This window comes from Ursus arctos, unplaced genomic scaffold (genome assembly GCF_023065955.2).
Source record: "Ursus arctos isolate Adak ecotype North America unplaced genomic scaffold, UrsArc2.0 scaffold_33, whole genome shotgun sequence".
Taxonomy (NCBI): Eukaryota; Metazoa; Chordata; class Mammalia; order Carnivora; family Ursidae; genus Ursus; species Ursus arctos.
The window spans coordinates 9,743,202-9,765,253 of NW_026623019.1; the positions used below are offsets into that span (position 1 = coordinate 9,743,202).

The 22,052-nt window shown below is 45.7% G+C and overlaps 2 protein-coding genes across 2 annotated transcripts in view; one reads left to right on the forward strand and one right to left on the reverse strand.

Moving 5' to 3' along the window:
• Positions 1–11,370, forward strand: part of PGM5 (phosphoglucomutase 5) — a 190,350-nt gene extending 178,980 nt beyond the window's left edge. The window contains exon 11 of the mRNA XM_026519317.4: positions 3,616–11,370. Within this exon, the coding sequence (XP_026375102.1) occupies positions 3,616–3,705 (90 nt within the window). The 3' untranslated portion in view covers positions 3,706–11,370. The remainder of the gene's footprint in view (positions 1–3,615) is intronic.
• On the reverse strand, positions 8,324–14,972 carry TMEM252 (transmembrane protein 252). The gene is made up of 2 exons (XM_026519319.3): positions 14,613–14,972; positions 8,324–10,813 (listed from the first exon to the last, which is right to left on the reverse strand). The coding sequence occupies exons 1-2, from the start codon at positions 14,885–14,887 to the stop codon at positions 10,576–10,578; spliced, it is 513 nt and encodes a 170-aa protein (XP_026375104.1). The 5' UTR covers positions 14,888–14,972; the 3' UTR covers positions 8,324–10,575.
• Positions 14,973–22,052: the final 7,080 nt, after the last annotated feature.

Below are 22,052 nucleotides of genomic sequence, written 5' to 3' on the forward strand. Positions count from 1 at the left end.
AGGGCCCCCTGGCAGGAGTGAATGGATCTTTACTTGAGAGATTATTGGGATTCACACCATTCTTTTCTCTCTACCAAATCTTCATTATTTCCCTCGGCTCTCTTTAATTTTTTTTTTTCCTGATTTCTTTCTGCTTTCTTGTAACTTTTTGTCATCTTTCTCAGAGTCCCTGTTTTCTTACAACCCGTGGATCACCATGGCGCCTTATACCCTCATGGTTAATCAATTATAACTTCGTGGTTAATTTGACTCCCACTGCTAACTGGCTCATTCTTTCATTACCTATCAGTTTAACCTCTGAGGGAAAGAATCTGATCAGCTCGTTCAAGTTTTGTCCCGGGCCATCTGGCAGGTTGCTGGCCAGCCTCTGATGGCTGCCTGAAGGTCAGGGACCCACTCCTGGTCCAGTCAGCTGTGGCCAGGGGTCGGAATTGCGTGATGCAAGCAAGAAAACTGAGCCTTGGGCTGGAGCAAGGAATTTGACAGGTACAGGAATGAGCACACCTTAGAGCAATGGTTTGCAAAGTATGGTCCCTAGACCCCCAACATCAGCATCACCGGCACCTTGTTGGAAATGCACATTCTTGGGCCCTACCTCAGACCTCCTGGATCAGGAGCTCAAGGAATGGACCAGCAGTTCACACTTTCACAGACCCTCCTGGTGATTATGATACACACTCAAGTTCGAGAACCACTGCCTTAAACTAAGCAAAGAGCATATGGACTAAAACCAAATGTTGGAATGAAATCATGAGAGGAGGTCAGGCCATTCAGTGGGGTGTCGATGCAAGCTACCCCTAAGAATTAGGAGAAAGTAGCATTCGTTATCAATTCCTATTTTATTGGCACTAGAAGGTCTGTGTCTTCTGTCGGTGAGTGATCTGCATTCTCTTGAGTGGTATTACCTGCCCTGAACGAGGAACTAGGATAAATACAGTTATCCCCATGCCCTCCTCCCTACACCCACACTTCCTAGACTGTCTGAATGCTCCCTCCTCCTCAAGACCAGCCCAGCGCTGAGTTCCCTCCACAAATTCTGACAAATCCGGCTTAATAAGTGATTGCGTTTCCAGTTAGGGTTTTGTTTTTCTCCAAAAAATCAGTTAACTATTTACTTTGAGTCTTGTGACATTCAGATCATTGACACCTCTGCTGTCCGTTGCCGGCCAGGGGAAGAAGTTCATTTGGTTAGGGGTTTGTTTTTATGGCCGTAATTTGCATGCACATGAATCAGAACCACCAGCACAACATAAAGAGGGGATGGGAGAAAGAGGGAAAGGAAAAACTCTCTCTGTGCTTCCAGGGAGCACGAAGAGGTTAAAACCTAATACAGGACCGGGCTGAGGGTGACGTTAGCTAGATGCAAGATTTAAAGAGGCAACAAAACACATCAGCAATCAAAATAAGTATTGCAATGCAGTATTTTTAAAAATCAAAATCGATGCAGTGAAAACCTATGATAAACCAAGTACCCAAATTTTCACTAGAGACAGGCTCCAAATCCGTCTTTAGCCGGATAGGCTTATTACCTCAAGATGGCAACACATATGCCCCCCGACTCTCCAAGATGGAGGAAGGACGTTTGGAACCACAGTGTGAGTGCTGTTGGGTGGACACACTGCCAGCTCGGTTTGCTGCGAGAGGGGCATTCACTGCTCCCTATTCTGCATAGAAAAGTTGTGTCAAGCACTTCTAGAAAAAAGATGCTCTATTCCTCACTGATTAAAATCTCTATGAGTTTGTTTTGTTTATTCACGAAGTGTGGTCTTGGAACTTCAAATGCATTCATATAACCAGCAACGCTTTTCTGTTCTTGCTCCGTGTAGATGGCTGGTCCGTCCTGTCTGACCCCTCCTCTGAGCTGGGACTTGTCTGGTGCAGTGGGTGACGATCCCACTGTTCCCTCATCTCTCCTCCTTCACTCCTTTTATCTACTCTGTCTTCCCTATCATTCCTTGTATCCAGATGAGGGGACTGGAAAGAGCAATAGAGGAGGTGTTACTCTCTTCTTAGCTCAGCCACCAAACGGACGTGGGACCCTGGGCCTGTTATGGCTCCTGTCTGTTGCTTCAGTTTCCTCATCTGAGACAAGAAAAACTCAAAACTAGATCATCCCATGTTTCTGTCTGCTTCTTGAGCTCTGTGCTTCCCATTCCGCATCAGAAATCTCACATCCACAGGCTTCTAACATCTAGTGTCTCCCCTTGTCTGATGAATTAAATCCTTACGCCTGGCATTGCCATGCCTCCATACAAAGCTTGCTCACTTGTTACTCAGGACTGGCGTGTGTCTACACTCCACTCAGGACACACAGGGCTACTTGTGCTCGTCCTCGGACCCTGGACATCTGCTCGTGCCTTGTTGACCGCTTAGTATGCATGCATTCCCTCCATCCCTGTGTCTGTCAGGTATACGGGAGGGTTGCGATAGCAGAATCCCCCTCGCCCTTCCAAAAATGAAAGGTTTTATCTTCCTCAACATGGTATCTTTGTCTCTTCCCTTCTGCTAGCATTTTTCAAACTTCTCTACCATCAGTACCCCTGTATTATATTTGTCTTTAAAGGGACTCACATTATTTTCACTTAAATCTATTTATTTATTACAGAAAGTTTGCATCTACGTGAAAAAAATAACAATATCCCTTGATAAATGAAAGCTCGCCACGAAAATGAATTCAGGAAGATACACAGTGGTATTAGCTTCTGTCTAGGTACCGCTTGCCGGTGGCAGGCTGTTTGGGTTCGTGTATTAAAGATTGACAGCCAACAGAGTTTCTCCTGAATGAGATTAGGAGGATGGAAGAAGCATGGAAAGTGGGGTGATTTTCTCAATGTTTTTGGGTAACACCACGTCCATGAACCATTTAAAATAATCTCCCACATCATCTTTGTGTATGAGCTCGTGCTCCACGCTTCGGAAAACAATGCCTTACTTCTGTGGAAGGATAAGCAGCTAGAGGGCAAGAAATGATTCTCCTCTCTGTGTCCTTTGCCTTTCTGAGAATCTACTCCTTAGGCCTCTAAACCACCCTCCTTCTGGGGGACACTGAGCACCTCATGAGCCACCGTGTTATTTGGTGGGAAGAAATGAGTAGGCATTTCTGCAGCATGAGCCGATGGATTGGTGTGCCTTCTGTGAGACATCAGGATAGTAGGTTCTGCGGGCCTCTGGTCTTAGGCTGGAGAATGAGTGTGTTTCCTCAAGTTCTTGTGCGTGTACGTGTCTGGGCAGGGTGTACATGCTGTGGGGAGAGAGTAGGAGAGGAAGACTGGATTTTTCTGAACTTCCTTAATTCACAAATCTCAGTTCATGAAATTCTCCAATGCTCTGGGAGTTGGGTTGGTGGGTTCCTGTCTGAGATCGGTGTTTTGGTGGAGCTGGATAAGACTCTGGACACCATCTCCTCCCCTAGCCCCCCCCATCCCACCCTACCCACTCTACTCTCCTTTTATGGTTGAGGAACCAGGGTATAGGGAACAGGTGTTGGGCCAGTGGTAACTCCTCCTTTAAGCTGAAAATTGGAGTTGAATCCAGATGCTTGCGACAGAAACCAACCACAGTGGCCCTCCTATGACTGATGTGAGTTGCTCACAGACTTTTCCCCTCCTTTTCCAGGCTGTGCTGAGTCCTCTTATAGCCATCGCGCTGAAAATATCCCAGATTCATGAGAGAACCGGCCGGAGAGGCCCCACTGTCATCACCTGAATGGAGGAAAGATCAGTCACCAGGGCCAAAAGAGAGCGCTTGGCGGGAGACACTTTACCCACGCCTTCTTGCTACCTGTTTGTGCCTTTTATGACTTTGAAAAAAAAAAAAAAAACCACAAAAAAGATAATTTGTTAGTGGGTGGGGGAGGGGTGGGTGGGGAGAGGAAAAAAATCAGTTTGTTTGGGTTTGGGTCAGTTCCTCCAAATGCCACAGGGTCTTCAGTTGTCTGGTAAAGCTGCACTATCATTTGGTATCTATATTTTATCACACAAAGGAACGTCACCTTTTGAGAAAGAGTAAGTGGGCCAGGAACGTGCCCATCATGGCATCTGCGCACTGTTGGGAAAGGTTCTGAAATCATGCAGAGCACAGTGCCAGCATTAGGCTAACCCCAAGCCATGGGTGCCGCTGGGCAGACCTAGGAAGACTCTCCTTGGCACGGTGGAGGACTTAGCTTTTCATCCTGGCTCAGGGCTCCCAGGGGGAACGTTGTGGAACTCCTCATGGCCGCTGGGCCCCGGATGGCCCACTCCCCCACTCTCCCATCTTGTGCAAGTCCCTGTGTCACCTTCTCTCACATCTTTGGAAGCATTCTACAGATCACCATGGCACACTTTCAACGAAGCACATCAAAGGGTGTTTTCCTCTCTAGTTTTGTAAATAATACCATTTTAGCTCTTAATCTGGCTGCATCCCTTCAAATCCCACCATTCATTCGTGTGCAGGTGGAAGGCAGTTTCTTGGCAGCATGAATGCCTAACATTTCACCACATTTCACCAGCCCTCCCTTGACGACATCACGTAGGGTGATACAGGGGTTTATAGTCATTCCTCCTGCGAAGACAAAATACCAGCATGTCTGCATTCTCTCTGACTTTGCCTTCCCTTATCTCCCAGTAAGGGCCTGCTCTAAAGCAGTCATTTGGACACAGTTCAGATCTTACTTAGAGTGGTTCTAGGAGACAATGAAATGTTAGCGGAGTAGAGAATAGACTGCTTGCTGGAAGAAAACCGTACTGGTGGTCATTAAGGACCCGATGAAATGGGGTGGGGGAGGGTGGCACCCCTGCCAGAAACCAGAAGGTCACAGCTGGCTTGGCCCTCTTTGCCCAGGAGAGGGATGCTGCGGCTCTAGCAGCTTCTGTCTGCACCCGGCCGGGGCACTCGGTGCGTGGGACCTGTTTGCGTATGTTTTGCTTCCTTGGGAACGACACTCTCACTCACCCTGTCGTTTGCACAGATGACGTGGTGCTCTTTGACTGTGAGGCAAGGGGGTTTTGCTGTAGCCAAGATGAGCACAAGCAGGGAGACGTTCCAGGGAAGGGATTTGTGTCCACTTTCTATCTCTGCTTCTGTCAGAAACTTGCTAGGACATGTAGTCGCCAATAAAAAAGAAATTCCTGACTTCAACCTGCGCATGGATTGTGGATTTTTGCATGTCTGTTTTGCCATGGGTGGTCACATTCTGATAAGTCTGTCTTTCAGAACACTGCCAAGGGCTGGCTTTCGTTCTTAGGACCCGGAAATTTATTACGTAAGTGGGACCAGAAAAGGCAGATTGCTCAAAACTGCCTTTGGGAGTCCTCAGAGATGAAATTGGCCACTGGTCTTTCCTCGTAAGTATCTTTGTTCCATAATCATAGAGGGCGGCTTTGAGCAGAGATCCTAAAGTCATGGAATTTATCAGCAACGCGTGTCATCTCCCTTAAAGCTTTGGTTCTCACCACCTTTACGTGGGGTCCGTGGTGGCTGTCCGTTGACTGCTCGGCTCTGTGTGGGTCCATGCAGCTGGATGTGTTATTAGGCTTAGCTCTAGGTCAGAAAATAGGTATTTTTTTCTCAAGTTGCTGAACTTTGAATCGTCTCTACCTTCAAAGTTCAAATGTAAGATAATCCTCACTTAAAAATTCTGTTTTTTAATTTCCAGCATGTGCGCCCAGCCGCCCAAGTATACATTCATTCATTCATTCATTCATTCAACAAACACTGGTTGAACAACTACTCTTTGCAGGGTCCTGTTTGTGGTGCAGTGAAGAGATGTATAAAACGTGATTTCTGCTCCTAGGAGTTTGTAATGTGGGCATGGGAGGCTATGAGAAAATACACAAAGAAGTGGGAGGACATGAATGTTCTAGCAACGTGCTATGGAAACACACGGAGGGATTGGCTCTGAGATGGCAGACTCTAGGCACTTGACGGGTTTCCCAGAGAGTGGAGTTTCCTGAGACTTGTCATCATGTCTATGATTTCATGACGGGTCAGTGTAGCCAGAGCAAAGACTGGGGGTTGAGAGGCTGGAGAGGAGGTTGGCATTGGGTCTCGTGAGAGGATGGCACCGATGTACGAGGGTGTAGGAGTCACGGGGTATAAATATCAGGCAGAGCACATGTTTGGGCCCAGCTATGGAAAGAAGCAGCTGCACAGCCACCTATTTTTTCAGAGCCTTTTCTCAGCGAGGTGGCCAAGGGGATGGCCCTGAGGTGGCTCTAGGTCACGGCCTTTCTTTCTGGAGCCTGCTCGACTTCACATTGCCGAGCAGTTATTACTGCTTTACATAAAACCCCCGCTTCTCTTGCTGAGCCACAGCCGCGTGTTGTCCTACCTTCTCCCCGGGAGAGGCGGAGGACAGGAAGGCACTTTTCTGCACGTCGTGGTCTTTATGTCTTAAAGATGAAGCTCCAGCCACCCGTCTTTCTTAAGAGTAAATGACTGGAGAGGTCCAGGAATTTTGTGGGGGACCACAGGAGGCTATCACAGAGGAGAGGGTGGATGGAGTGTGGCAGCTGTCAGGCCACTCTCGGGATGGGGTTCACTCCCAACATCCTGTGCCCCCAGGATGATGACAAGCGGCAGTGTCTACGGTGCAGTGGTTCCCAACCAGGACAGAGTTTGGAAATGTGGGTGTATACGTGCCAGGGAGGCATTTAAGGGGAGGGGACCACGGATTCTAAATATCCTATAGGGGATACAGAATTGTTTTGCCTCATTCATGATCCTCGGGTTCATTAGCTGCCCTTGCAAACAGCGCGCTGCCATTATTAGAACGAGATGTTCATCCGGTATTACTGATCCAAGGTGCGGCCTCTATCCGCGGGATTCACAGAATAGTTTTTTATGGCATCTCAGGCGGATGGGCTTGGATATGACCTGAAGGCTTTCTACACATGGCGGCACTTGGACTGACAGTTCTCCGCAGATAATACAGACAGCCACAGGGATAACGATATGCCGACTTCTGATTGGCCGGCTGTGGGTCCGTGTCAGGCATGGGATTTACTTTGGCAGCGACAGCCATCAGCCATGGCAGGTGTGGGGAATTCGAAAAGCACCTGCGAGAGAGGGGCGTGCCCTAACAGGTGACTCCATTTTATTGCTTGATCGTGCACTGGGGAGTCTTGAAACACGTGCACACGGACATCCCAGACACCCGCCTTGGGGAGATTTCCCTCCCTGAGTGGAGAAGGGCCTGAGGAGTCGCGCACCTTTCGAAATGATGTAACCGCCAGTAAATCAGTGCTTGCCCTTCAGCTGTTACAAACAAGAGATAATCAGACGCAGCAGAGCTTAGCAGATGCCCGTCCCACTCCCACCAGCTGGAGTCCCTATCCGTGGAAATGGCTCATGCGCTTGACAGCCCACTAGGTATGTGAATCAGCCTAACCTGTCATGGAAAATTATAGAATATGGTGAAGCTATGCATTATAAGTCCACGTCTTTATCATCTTTTCATGTGTTTTACCACCCAGTGTGTGCCCTGCAATGCAGGCGAGCTGGGGAGTTACCTCACCGAAGACTCTGTGTTTAAGTCGAATCTTGAGGGATGGGTAGAGTTGCTGGTAAAAGTACTTGCGAGTTTTGGAGCGGAGAGGTCAAAAATACACATGCTACGTCTCGGATATGCGAAAGAGGCAGCATAATGCATTCTATGACTGACCTTGTCATGCTCACCTTCTAGGGGATGGAGGGGGGACTTAAAGCTGTCACTCAGAGGAAGGTTATAAGTTGAAAATAGTGGAGGAGGCGTCACCTCTGAGACTTGCCCTTCCTCATTGCCAGGCAAGCCCACCATTCACGTTTAAGAGAAGGGGATGAGCAAAGACTGTAGTGAATATTTGCCTCTTCTTCACTCTCTTGCAGTCTCCGTGCCCTCCTTGCCATTCAGGGAATCATGGTTCTCCGTCCATCACCTCTAATTGTACCATTAAGCTTAAGGAGGAAGACGGGGTACAATGTCTACCTCCTTGAGTAAGTGCCCCAGGGGTGGCCAATGATTTCTTATTAAGCACAGCGGAACGCTTTTGTCCGGACTTGCCCAGCGGGTTTTAACTGGGGGGCCTCTCAAAGGTAGGATTTGTCTGGAGTAACACCCTGTCCTTGATGCTGGCTTCGGAGTACATCTGTTTTCAAAAAAGCAATAAATGTCTATTAGTAGTACTTCTTTTCAAAAAGCACCTGGCTTATCTTATGAATCAATAGCTGATGTTCAGTAATGTTTGGGTTTTCAAAAAGATTAACTCGTCTGGATGCTTCGTTAGTTCCACATGGAGAATCAAACTTTGACTTATGTTCCCCTATTGATTTTTTTTTCTGCTACAAAACAGAGATGAAAGAGAGGGAAGTTTAAGTACAAAATTTATTGGAGTAAAGAGACCAAAACAATTTTCTTATGTAAATCAAAATTAACATGTTTCATATGACTACCAGAAGTTGGAAGAGCCATCTATGACAAATGCAAACTCTGGATGAAAGCCCAGTGACAGAGTTGGTTCAGGCCCATGGGTGTGCTCAGACCCCAGAGAAAATTTCAGGGTAACAGTCTCAATAGAGGGATGGAGAGAGATGACAGAGAGAAATAATAAATTGCATTGCTAAGAAATGATCACCTTCCCATTGGACAACCATGAGTGACCTTCATATCCAGTTATGCCCTTGAGGTCAAGGATTCAAATCACAGATGCCCAAATGCATGTTTCATGTAAAGGGACCAGGATTTCCTCTTATATGGCTTCCTGTGTATTTGTCAGGACATGCTGAATGTGTGCACTCAGCAAAAATGGGAGGAGGAGGCCACGGAGGCCCCATTCCATTTTGACAGCCCTCTTTCTCCTTGAAAGCTCTTCATCCTCACCACCGCTGTTCAAACCTCCCGTGTGCCCCTTCACTGAGGGCTGCCTGTCACCAGTAGGAGCCACTATTCATCATCGATGGAATGATCAGAGAGAAGGAAAGAAACTGCATGAAGAGGTGAGGGCCAAGCTCCTAGGCAGAAAACAGGGAGGGCATCTTTACATGTTAAAAGAGAACCCTATGATTTGTCAACTACAATGAAGAAATTTTAAATCTTTTTTAAGTTAAAAAAATATAAAAGAATGCTAGAAGAAGCTCTCCAGCTTCCCCAAGGTCTGTAAAGTATTGCACAAGTCCCGGGGCCCCACTTCCTGCTGGGGCCCACTTTCTGAAGCTGGAGAGAAGTCCAAACTGCTCCACGGGAGAAGGGAGCTTAGACGGGGTTAACCTAGGACAAATGTGTGAAGTAAATACACCTGCCCAAGCCCGTCTACTGGAAACGACTATATGTTATGGGCAAAGTTTCTTAACACCTCAAAGTCTCAGTTTATGCATCTGTAAAATGGGATGAACCATTGCACTTATTTCTGAAGGCTATAATGAGGGTTAAACGAAAAGCACAAAAAGTCCACGGTGCAGAACCTGTCATATAAAAGACATTCCGTAATTGTTAGGTAATAATCCCAGCATAAATTCTTCACTTGATTGAGGAAGAAACTTAGTCCCAAGGAAGTGAAGATTCTTGTCCAAGCTCTAAAGCATCAGGAGGCCCGTCTTCCCACCGCCCTGCCCCCCAACATGTCCTCTTGTGTTAAAACACGTAATAAAATATAATAAAGCTGAGGAAGAATAAGTGGGTTTTAAAAATAAATGTCATAAGACTAAAAATGCATGGGTCTGTATCTTGAGACACAAAGAATTTCCTGTTAAGTATCAAAGTACTACAATATAGTCTCCTTTCTTTCAATTCTGGGATTTGCAGGGGGATTTATTGAAATACACATGAATATTTTAATGCCTTTCAAGATTTACGTCAAAATTATATTAATACAACTTATGGCTAGTACAGTTTTCCCCTCTGAATTCTGTGTCTTATGGATTTTTAAGTATTCTGTCCACCTTGTCATCTCTGCTTGTACAACCATCCCGTTTTTAAGATATTCATTGAAAATTTTGTGTTTGAGCCATTTTGAAAGGAAATATTATAGTTGTTTTCCGTATAGAAATAAAATACGCACAGTTAAAGTAATATGAAGTAACATGCATGGCTTCCAAGAGCACAGCTCCCACAACGTGAATTACGATGTCACTCTGGTAATATTGTAAATGAAGAGACTATAACACCAGCCAACAAAACCCGCAAATGAAACCACAATGACCCTTCATTTCCAGCACACTCTCCTCTCGCAATTGTTGGGTGATGTAGTGCCTGCAGGCGCCTGGTTGTCCCACCAGCAGCACCTGTGTCCCCGCCCCAGGGGACTGAGGTGACGGGAGGGGGTTGAGTGAGAGCCAAAAGCCTCTTGGAGCTGAGCTCCAAAACTGGTCCCAAAGCCCACCTGGGCTGGGATTAGCGCGAATCCATTGAAATGTTGCAGGCTGCTGACCGCACCCTTCTGGAGCCCTTGCAGGCCAAGCACATTGGTGGAACTGCATGGCTGTCATCCCCAGCGTCTCCTCGGCGAGCACTTCTGCGGGTCCCAGAAGACACTTTCCCTCCCATAGTCCAGTGGCCGCATTTATGATCAGCAGCTGTAACCCGTGAGGGCGCGTTCTGAGCATGAGGGAGTATCCCCTGCATCAGCATCCCCGGCTCTGCCTCTCGGCATCCTGCAATGATGTGGCTGCCGGCGCTCTGCCTGCTACAGACTCCTCGTAGGAAGGGGGGGCCTCTGGGCGGGCATCCATCGCATCCTCGAATTCAAGGCCTATCTCTGTGTACAGAGGAGGAGGAACACCCAAGGCCTCGCCCCCTGCAGGACAAGGTTGCTTCTCGGCATCAAGACTCTCTTCATATGCAGGAGGGTAGAAATCTGGCCTGGGGATCAAAATGCCACAAACACACATGTGTTATTTAAGTGGTTAATGCCAAAGAGGCATATGCCTGCCTCTCTCAAATCACATTGTGTGAAGTGAAACTGTTAAGAAACATTGATTTCGAAACAGATGTACTTCTTCCCTGGCATCACCAGTTTTTAAAAAAATGTGCTGCTCTTCCAGCAAAACCCTCCTTATCAGCCATCGGATGTGTGCCTCTAGAGTCCTATTTTTCCCAGTGGGTTATTCCAAGCTATCCCCTCTCTCTCCCTCGTGGGAACCAGGGACTTTCAGTGCGAGGTCGTTGCCAGGGGAAGGGACACGGGGAGCCTCGGCTGTGCAACTTCCCTCCACCCAAGTAGTCCATCCACGTCCTTGTCCCCGTTCACACACACCTCATTTTCGACTCCATTGTGCTCACTGTCTCAAATCCTCCTAGCCAAAAAAATAATGAACAAAAACCAATGTATAAACTTGTCAGATCGCTGTTGTCCATCTGAACTTAATGTAACCTTGTGTGTCAACTACACTCTAATAAAACATGTTTTTAAAAGCCCAGCTCTGTGCTGTCTCCTCAACTCTGTGAGTTGCTTCTCTCTTTCTTTTCTTTCAAGTCTCAGCAGCTAGTTTCCAAAAAACATGCTCATTTCTCAAACCATCTCAATCGACAACTTCACATAGATTTCACTGGCAGCCCTTTCCATGCCAATAAGTCAATGGTAAAAGGAGCCATTCTCACCGAAGGTGGTGTGTTCATTGGTCATCTTGCCCAATGTTGCTAATTGCTAAGTCCTTCTGGCTTCTCCATCATGAATGGGACGGGGGGTAGTGTGAGGTGAGGTGAAGAAGAGAGAGGGTGAGCTTGATCGAGTTGTGTATTTATAGAGCGAATCCCTCGGTGCCCACAGGGAGTGTTTATGGTGTGTAACCACAACAGAACAGAGCCTGCCACTTGTAGCCACAGCTCCATTCCAAATATTACCAGGCGCAAAGCCAGATAGCTGAAGGAGGGGTCTACTGTACGGCATAAATCTCAGCCTTCACTCAGAATAGCCAAGGCAGTGTCATGGGGCACATGTGTAAAGACACTGAAGACAGAAAGGTGAGCTGTTCCCTGGAGTGATTTGAAAGGCTCCAGGATGACTGCCGCCCACCCCCAAATCCCATCCAGCTCTTCCAGTCCCATTCGCCCCCACCAGTTGACATTCCCAGTGCCCTGAGTTCCACCATTGCACACTCATTGGCTCTGATACCTCAATGTGGGTTCCCATTTTGAATGCATATGCTTCTGAGAAATGCAACTTTTTCTTGACTCACTTCCTGGCCATTCTGTGTAGGCTGGGCACCTATTAGATGCAGCAGGAAGACACATTTCAATGGGGTGTCACAACAGCCATATCATGGATCCTTTTGAAATAACTGGGCACGGTGTGATGTTAGCAAATTTAAGCTGCCTCCTATAGGCAATCAGTTACTCTTCTTTTTAAAAAGATTTTATTTATGTATTTGACAGAGAGAGAGCACAAGCAGGGGGAGTGGCAGGCAGAGGGAGAGGGAGAAGCAGACGGCGCGCTGAGCAAGGAGCCTGACAGAGGGGTTGATCCCAGGACCCCGGGTCACGCCCTGAGCCAAAGGTAGACGCTTCACGACTGAGCCACCCAGGCGCCCCTGCAATCAGTTACTCTGATCAGGAATTCACACTCTGGAGGCAATCATTTAACATTTATACAAGAAAAAAAATCATCACTCAAGAAGCACCATCGCAATCACTTTAGTTATCTTAATCTTTATCAAACCCAGAGACCTTGCCAGTTAGTATAATAAACATTGGAAATGCGGTTTGGTTACTGTAATTAGTATCTTATTAATTCGCATAATAATGTCAAAGATCAACCGTCATGAGTAAAATTATTTATATTCAAGATACATGGAGTAGCTAAGATATTTTAGATGAAGAGGGCAAAAGAATTTATAGAGTCTTGCAGCCTGTATCTTGAGGATGATGACTGAAGTTTTATCCCTAAATGGTCCTGTGGTCAGCCAAGAATTAGGAGGGTTTTGGTTGTCTGAGACTGACCATAAGGTGAACTGAAGTTTGTTTTATTATAGTGCAATATATATAACATTAGATTTACCACTGGAGCCGTTTTAAGTGCGTCAGTGATATCTGGTACATCCACACTGTTAAGCAACCTTCACCATGATCCGTCTCCGGAACTTAGCCATCATTTCAAACTGAAACTCTGTACTCAGTAAACAGTAAGTCCCCATTCCTTCCTCCCTGCTGGCCCAATAACCACTGTTCGCTTTCTGGCTATGAATTTCACTGCTCTAGATATCTCATGGAAGTGGAATCGTACAGTATTTCTCTTTTTGTGTCTGGCTCCTTTTACTTAGTATAATGTCTTCAGGGTTTATCCATGCTGTAGCATGTTAGACTGTCTTTCCTTTTTATGACCGAATAATATTCCGTCGTATGCATAGACCACATTTTGTTTATGCATTCATCCAGTGACGGACATATGGGTTGTCTCCACCTTTTGGCTATCATGAATGCTGCTATGAACACTAGTGTACAACTACGTATTCAAAGTCCTACTTTTAATTCTTCTGTCTACATACCCAGAAGTAGAATTGCTGGATCAAATGGTGATTCCAAATTTAACCTCCATGCCATTTTCTATAAAATGATTGCACCATTTTACATTCCCACCAGCAGTGCACAAGATTTCGGGGTTTTTTTTAAAAGATTTTATTTATTTATTTCAGAGAGAAAGCGAGCGAGAGAGAGAGCAAACACAAGCAGGAGGAGGAGCAGAGGGAGAAGCAGGCTACTGACTCAGCAGGGAGTCTGACTCGGGGCTCAATCCCAGGACCCCAAGATCATGACCTGAGCCAAGACAGACGTTTTACATATGGACTGAGCCACCAGGTGCCCCCAGGTTTCGAAGTTTTGTATATTCTTGCTAACACTTGTTTTCTGTGTGTTTTTTATTTTTTTTATTTTTTTAAAGATTTTATTTATTTATTCGACAGAGGGAGACAGCCAGCGAGAGAGAACACAAGCAGGGGGAGTGGGAGAGGAAGAAGCAGGCTCATAGCGGAAGAGCCTGATGTGGGGCTCGATCCCGTAACGCCGGGATCACGCCCTAAGCCAAAGGCAGACGCTTAACCGCTGTGCCACCCAGGCGCCCCCCTGTGTGTTTTTTAAAGTAAGAACCATCATAATGGGCATGAGGTGGTAAGGTTAACTGAATTACTGCTGGAATGTTACTGCCTTGCCTTGAATAAAACTTTCATGCAAGGTGTGATCAGAACATCTAGAAAGACGGTAAGCTGGGACCTCACCAAGTTCCTTAAGAGGTTGCAGCACTCATTCAGTGCCTCTTTGTTCATTTGCTGTGTGGCAGAATTTGGTCTGGAACTTCCTTGCCTTATAACCTGGTAGTCGGGTTATGGGGACTATCTCGCCACCACCTGCCTCTAAGGACAGCTTCCATGATACAACAAAAGAACCTAAGAGTTGGGCCTCTAATATTGGCTTAGCTGGGTTTTCAATGGGGGAAGAGGTGGTTTTTCAGATATAAATACCCTCTACTTCATGGTTTTCTCCAGAGGCAGCACCATTCTTCCAAAGGACTAACCCTGGGGTAATTTCCCCAGCAGGAAAGCTTCAGTTCTAGACAGACAGCCCTGCAGGCCATGGACATTGCTGCACAGTGGGATTAGGTTCATTCTGCATCTTTCCAGAATTCAGCCCCACTGCAGCCCTCCTTATCCTCTGGCCTCCCAGTACATACCTGTCAACTGTGGCCAGGGGTGCCCCATGAGAAAGGTGTCTTCTGAGCACATGGGTGAACACCCCTTTGCTTTCCCTTGCCTGGCGGTAGGTGCTCCAGAAAATTCCACTCAGAAGGATCACAAACCCCAGCGGCAGAAGCATATAGGCCAGGATCAGATTCCCTCGACAGTTGAATATCGATCCTGAAGAAATGAAGAAGGCCCCCAGACAGATCATCAGAAAGCCCATCAGGAGGGCAAGGGCACAGAGAACAAGACTAGTTCTGTTCTGCATCCCCGCTCCTTTGGAACTCTTCTACTCCCTGCTTCCTTGCTCAGAGAGAATGCTCTCATTAGCCCGCTCAGAGCTTTATATGCTCTGGGACCAACTGGCCTTTGGACAATTAAGTGAAGCAGGCACTGAGAAGCTATTCATTAACCATTGAAAGTTACCGTAATATCCTTGGAGGATTAACCTAAAAACACAGCATTGTGTAATACAGGAAGGAGTGGCTTTTCATCGCGGGCTTGCTCTTCGGAGCTGGGTAGGACCCTTAAGCCAGCCCCAGTGATTTGAGGGAAGGTCTCTCATCTTTTGATTAAATGGGCACTCATCTCTTAATCCCCATGGTGGGTAATTCCCCACAAATGCTAGAGAAATCAGCATTTCTTGATGAACTATCTTCTTTGTGGTTTGGCAAGGGATCCTTTCCTGATTTCTTCTTTCTCTGTACTAAAAAGACATTTTTAAGCTCCTAACAAGTTCGTCTTGCCTCTTGCAATGAAACTCTCTTTGTTGCGCTCACCCTACATTACTGGAAAAATTCCAAGAGAAAAGCCTATGGGGTGAGCTCCCTGATTCCTTCTCTGTTGATAAGGAAATGAGCATCCGCAGGAGGAGGAAAGAGAATTCTGGAGAGAAGGATTGTAATAGAGCTTTGGGAATTGGTGGGGGGTGAATTTCTGGGGCTGGTTGTAAAAGGCTATGATCTGGGGGGCACCTGGGTGGCTCAGTAGGTTAAATGTCTGCCTTCGGCTCAGGTCATGATCCCAGGGTCCTAAGATGGAGCCCCTAGGTTGGGCTCCATTCTCAGCAGGGAGTCTGTTTCTTCCTCTGCCCCTCCCCCCAGCTTGTGGGCTCTCTATCTCAGATAAGTAAGTAAAAATCTTTAAAAAAAAAAAAAAAGGCAACGATCTGGTGACTTCTCTGATCCTGGTTTTGTATCTTTCCCATTGTTGGGCCCAAATTTTGAGATCCTAGGGTCATTTCTGGTTAACAGATAGGTGTTTGATAAAAATTTTTGCTTATTGCTCAACTGCTGACAACCATTCTTGGCTTATCTTTCCTGCTCATAGGAAAGGCCACAGGTATTTAATAAAAGAGCATCCCCTAAAACATGTAGCATGTTTCCATCTCCAAGGAAAACAAACCCATGTGAGAAACACTGCCTTGTCAATCCCCACCCTCCCTCACACACACCTTAGAGTTTCACGAGGCACACTAGCATATTAAAAGCTCTGAAAAGTCCTACAATCCTTTCCCCCTCACAAAACACATATGAAATGAAATTTGTTTTGGTAGATGCCGCTAAAAAAAATGTTCCCTGTCCTCTCCCCTGCACCATCTGCTTCCCTGCAGCATTGCCTCAAAAAATCTTTACAGAACCAGCCTTCTGTTTCCTGTCTGGAATTTGTTTCCTCCATCTTGACTGTCTTTGGTTATAGACGCCCTATTCTAGATCTGATTCATGCCTTGATTCCTTCCCTTTTTTATGTGATGTTTTGGCGTGTCCCTGCCAAAATTCTCCTGCCCACAGGGACTCTGGGTCACTTTTGTGCAAAGAGATGATCTTCAGTCCCTCTTTGCCACTCCTCTACCCCACTACTCCATTACTATTATTCCATTTACTTTCCTGATGGAAAAAGAAATTCTTTGTGCAGTGCCCCAGTGGTGCCCTATACACCCTTTAGCCTCATCCCCACCATCTCGTTAGTTCTACGTTCATGTTATGGGCTAGGGCAGAGAGAAAGACACTGGCTCAAAATGATATAAGGCGCTTCCCTATTCCACCTTCTAACCTCTACCTTTATTAGCTTCAATTCTTACCCTGATCTACTTTCATCTGGTCTTGTTTTTATCCTTGCGATCTGAAAACAACCCTTTCTCCCTCCTTTTCCAATTGGTCTTGAGGTTTTCAGATTTCCAAGATGGCCCCTGATGATCCCTGCCTTCTGGTATCTGTGTCCCCTGGAATGCAGGCTGGACATATTGGGAGTAGGCTGGACATAGTGACTTGATTCTCACCAATAGAATATGGTAGGATGTCACATCTCTGATTAGGTTGCAAAAGATTGTAACTTTGTCTCACTAGCAGACTTTTTCTATTGTCCTCATGGCTTATACCCTTTAAAGAAGGAAGCTGCCATGTTAGAGAGGCCTGTATGACAGGGAACTAAGGGGAGCTTGTAGCCAACAGTCAGTGAAGAACTGAGGACCTTAGTCCATCAGCCAGTGAGAAACTGCTTCCCGCCAATGATCAATGATTGAAATCAAATCCTTGCCCAGTCCAGCCTTGAGATGACTATACCCTAAGTAACACCTCGCTTGAGAGACCTTGAAGTCAAGGACTCAGCTAGGTCATGCTCAGATTCCTGCCCCACAGAAACTCTGAGATGATGGGTGTGTGTTGTTTTAAGTTGCTATGTTTTGTGGCAATTTGTTAGGTAGCAACAGATAACTAAAACAGCTCCTTGGGACGTTGAAACCAAGGGGACAATTGGGTAAGTGCGTAGTATCTGGCACATAGAACTCGCCCTATGAAGGTTAGCTGTAATCACGCTCACCATTATTGTTATTGTCATTAATGCTGTAATTCCAAACAGCTTAGAAAGACCCAGGATTTCCAACCGAAAGGTCTGCACTAGGAGGTGGGTCCCAAGAGCAGGTAAGTGGTAGAGCCCCAGAGTGATGCTTACAGAGTAGAGTAAGGAGGGTAGCACTCTTGATGAGGACTGCCCACCCATAGGGTTGGGCTTCTTTGTTTTAAACCAAAACTGGAAGATGAACCAGACTGGGCATTATGATAGGTCAGGCCTAGTTCCTGTGATCACATAAGTCCTTGAGCAAGTAAGTATCTCTGTTCTTCCCTCCTCCAGTTCCAATGAAGCATAACTAATGCCCTAGAGTTTGTCAGATAGGTTCTCCCCCTTCAGTACCCTTTATGGAGGTTATTACCTGTCAATCCCAGAGCAGTGCATTTTTTTAAACAGTGTTTTTGTTTGTTTTGGTAAGAAATTCTGTAGGAAAGAGCAAGATCCAGGAGCTAGCAGGAGGATGAAAAGACTTAGTTCCTTTATATAAAATAAAGAGCTGGGCTCAGAATAGTTGAGTTTATCAGGGGTGAGGTGGGGCATCAAGGAGAAAGTACAGGAAGATCTGTAGTTTACCAAGAAAGTAGCTGAGAAAGGGAAAAAATCAATATAGAAATATGAAATATTGCTGGGGGCCACGTATCTCCTTCATGACAGTTGACACATCCTCGGGAAAGATTAATGTTGAAGTTATTTTTGCCTGTTTGTGTTTTTTTTTATTATTGTTAAATATAAAAATTATTAAATAATTATATATATTTTTTTACTGTGACTCTTCTTCAGTCCTGAAGCACATGCATTACTATTCTCTGAGCATGATTCCCCTTTGATGCCTCAAAAATGGTGATAGTGACATAGCACACACATTGAGGGACAGCACCCTGGGCTTCATCAGTCTGGAAGGGGCAGAACCCCAAGCAGAAGGCCAGTTGTAATGACAAAAGAGAAAAGCGGGCCATATCCTCAGGGTTGGGGAAAAATGAAAAGAATCCAATAAAGAGCTCGTCCCACACCAAAACATCACCTTAAAGAGCCAGTTTCAGGAGACCTTTGAGCCTTTGCCTGGGCTTCCGTATGCTCTGCCCTACCTTCTATGTCTGCCTTGACCCCCAGGCCAATGTTCCTGTTCTTGTCCACCTCACCACTGCCAGTGCTAAGTGTGACAATGAGGGACCAATATTAGTGACTTCGTTTAAAGGTGGAGAAACCTTCATTTAAAGGAGAGAGAGATTTCTGAGTCACCTAAGTTCATACAGACAGCTTGGGACTGATGGGGAAAAGAATGTTCGGGAGGAGTAAGGACAGAGGCCCTCCTTTGATTGAGAAATGTTCTAGGACCCAAAAGAAGCCAAGCCATCGTCCTCCTGTCCCAATTCCCCACTAAGAGATCTATCTAGGAAATGTCCTGCTTTTAAGCCAGTTTATTTATTCATTATTATAATTCTTAAGAATTCACCAATCAGCAAAAGTGCCTGGCTCGGCAATAGGCAGCACCATGTTATTTGGTTGACAGCCAAACTGTCTTAAAACATAATCACTCTCTCAACACTGTTCCTTTGAGCATGACTGACCCATGAGCACTTCTGAACATTGAGTGCAGCCGAGTTCCAAGCACTGTTTTGCCCTCCACGTCAGAGCCCCCTGAAGCCTCCCCCTGTGTAATACGTAAATGCCTTGGAGTTTCTAACTGCACTCCAGCCTTTGTTTACTGGACACATTGGCCAGTGCCCTTCTCTTGAAAACAGAAAAATCGTATCTCTTTGGAGGAGAAGCCAATGGGGACTTTGGAAGGAAGCGAATGGCGTGTTGAAGCTATTGTATGGGAGGGGTCAAGAGCTGAGGGAGGGCGGCCAGATTCCAGAAGGTCACTTAGGTTTAGGAAGTGAGGCCTTGCAGGAGGTGGGGAAGGTGAGCATGTGCGTAACCAGCCATGTCACCCTGGTCTACTTTCATGGTGGTGATTACTGAGTGATTTCTGGATTAGCCTTTCACACGTGTGGGTTCACTGAGCACTGGTCACTTCCTTCTCCTTCTTGTTTTCTTTGCTTTTGAACCTTTCTCCCCATCTCTGTTTTTCCCCTCACTCACTCAGGAAGATTTACATGAAGGCATTTTTAGTTTGGCAGAGAAGAAACAGCTTCTCAGAAAATGTGCGGCACCCCACGGTCAAGTGATATTAGATCAGCACGTGAGGCTCATACTCACCTTGGAATGAACCTAGTGAGTCTCTAGGAAGGAGAACGCCAAGCAGGGCCAGGACTGGTGAGGGCTGCGAGGAACTCGCTTAGAGTACAAAGCTTACGGGGTGCCAAAACACTTAGTAATCAAGACAAATCATATTTCTGAGCAACGTTTTTAAAAAAAATCAAAATGGCAAACTATGGCTCATGAGCTGGCCACCTGTTTCTGCAAGTGAAGTTTTAGTGAGGAAATTGAGTCATGTCTATGGACCAAGCAAGAAGATGAATTCTGTTCTAGAAAGAGTTCAGCTTCCAACTTAACCCACAGATCAGCCAGAAAGACTTAATTTCTTTGCAGATCTGTGGAAAACTGAAAAGAGACCATAGCCACTTTGGATCAGAGAAGAAGCTTAAGGAAGGGCAGAACTGGATGACCTGCTTTTACACCAGTTGGCATGTTGGCCAATAACTTGTAAATATGATATGAGTTCTGTGTCCCACCTCATGAAATTCTCTTTAATATTGAACTTCTCTTGAAAACAATGACAACCCAGCAGCAATGAGCATCCATGGCACTCAGACTATTGTCTCTACCTACCATCCCACTGAAAAACCCATATACCATTGTAGAAGTGGCGGATTCTAGGGCTCAGGCAGAAGACCCAGGAGATGTATTGTTGAACTGGAAAGCAAGAAAGTGAATGAACAGTCCAGGAGTTATGCCTAAGAGGTGTGGCAGCCACCTTGAAGGGGTCTCCTGCTAGCTCAGGGTTTCTGATCCTCAGCACTATTCACATTTTGAGCCCCATAATCCTGTGCAACAGGGACTGTCCTCTGCATGTGCTGTATTGAGTGGCAACTCTGGTCTCTGTCTACCCACTAGATACCTAGTCAAGGAAATCAGTAATGTCTACAGACATTGCTAAATATCTCCTGGGGATCAAATTTGCCCTTGGTTGAGGACTACTGCTCTAGCCCAAGATGGGACAATCTGAGGACCAAAATTTCAGAAACTGAAATAAATTGAAACATAAAATAAATTAAAATCCACGTGTTCATTATATCTCTTCAGCACTAAATAACAGTCATCTCTGATTTTTTTAATGTCCTTCTGTCTATTCCCTTTGTTCCCTCCGTTATCAACTCTTTAGATGGATGTGGGAGCTTCTGGAAATTTCTTTATCTCTGCGGTGTGCTCTAGAAGATCCCTTAGCCAAATGTTCCAGCTCATTAATTTAATATTCATCTGTGCCCTTTTGGTTATTCAGTTCAATTTTAAGGAATAGTGATTATATTTTTGATAATCTAGAAGTCTGAGTGTTTCTTTCTCATAGCTGCTTTTCTATGGCTGCTTTTCTTATGGCTGTGGTAATCATCCCGGTGAATTAAAGTTCTAATGATAGGAGCCAACTTTTAGGGTGTGTTGAGTAGAATCTTGCAGGGGTGCAAATAGATGATCTTGGTTTGGGACATTTCTCTCCCCAACATACGAGATCTGGGAACCTCTCATATCAGAAGCATCTCATGCTCTCTTCTTTTCTTGCACCTCTTCCCACCGTGATTCCTATGGTTTTATGTATAGAGTTATCAAATTCTGCTCTACTTCTCCATCCAGAGTTGGCCTTTCTGATAGGACAACCCCCAGGTTCACTGTCTAAAGCAGTTATGAGACTTTAACATGAAGCAAACACCACTGTTTCCAGACATTCAGCATATGAGGGGCATGGGCAGATCATGAAAGGCCCAGGAGTTTGTAATGCAATCTTCTAATTTATTGACCAGATAATGATTGACAGGGCCCCTCCCTACACTGTACCGGTTAACCCTGAGCTTGAAGTTCCTCTAGTTAGTGTACGAATTAGCTCTTAACTTTGCAGTATCCTTTTTCTGACTTTTTCTTTTTTTAGTAGACAGGTACGCTCAGTCTGCAAATCTGATTCCAAGTTTTTTCTGAGTGCATATGGATATGAGTGGATATTATTTACAAAATTAAGATCAGACTATCTCTGTAATTTTGTATTTTACTTTTTTCACTAGAACAGCATATGTTTTTGAAAACATTATTTTTCATGTGTGCACGTTCTTGTTTTGTTTTCTAAAGACTTTATTTACTTATTTAGAGAAAGCCTGTGTGCAAGTGGGGGAGGGGCAGAGAAAGAAGGAGAGAGAGAATCTCAAGCACACTCCACGCCGAGCATGGAGCCCAACACAGGGCTCAATCCCACAACCTTGAGATCGTGACCTGAGCTAAAATCAAGAGTTGGATGCTTAACCGACTGAGCCACCTAGGCACCCCGTCATGATTGCATGTTTTGAATGAGCCTTCATAGTTCATCAGGCTGGAGTATAATTACTAATTTTCTATACTTCTTCAGCACTGAATAATAAGGTCCTTAAAGACAGAGAAAA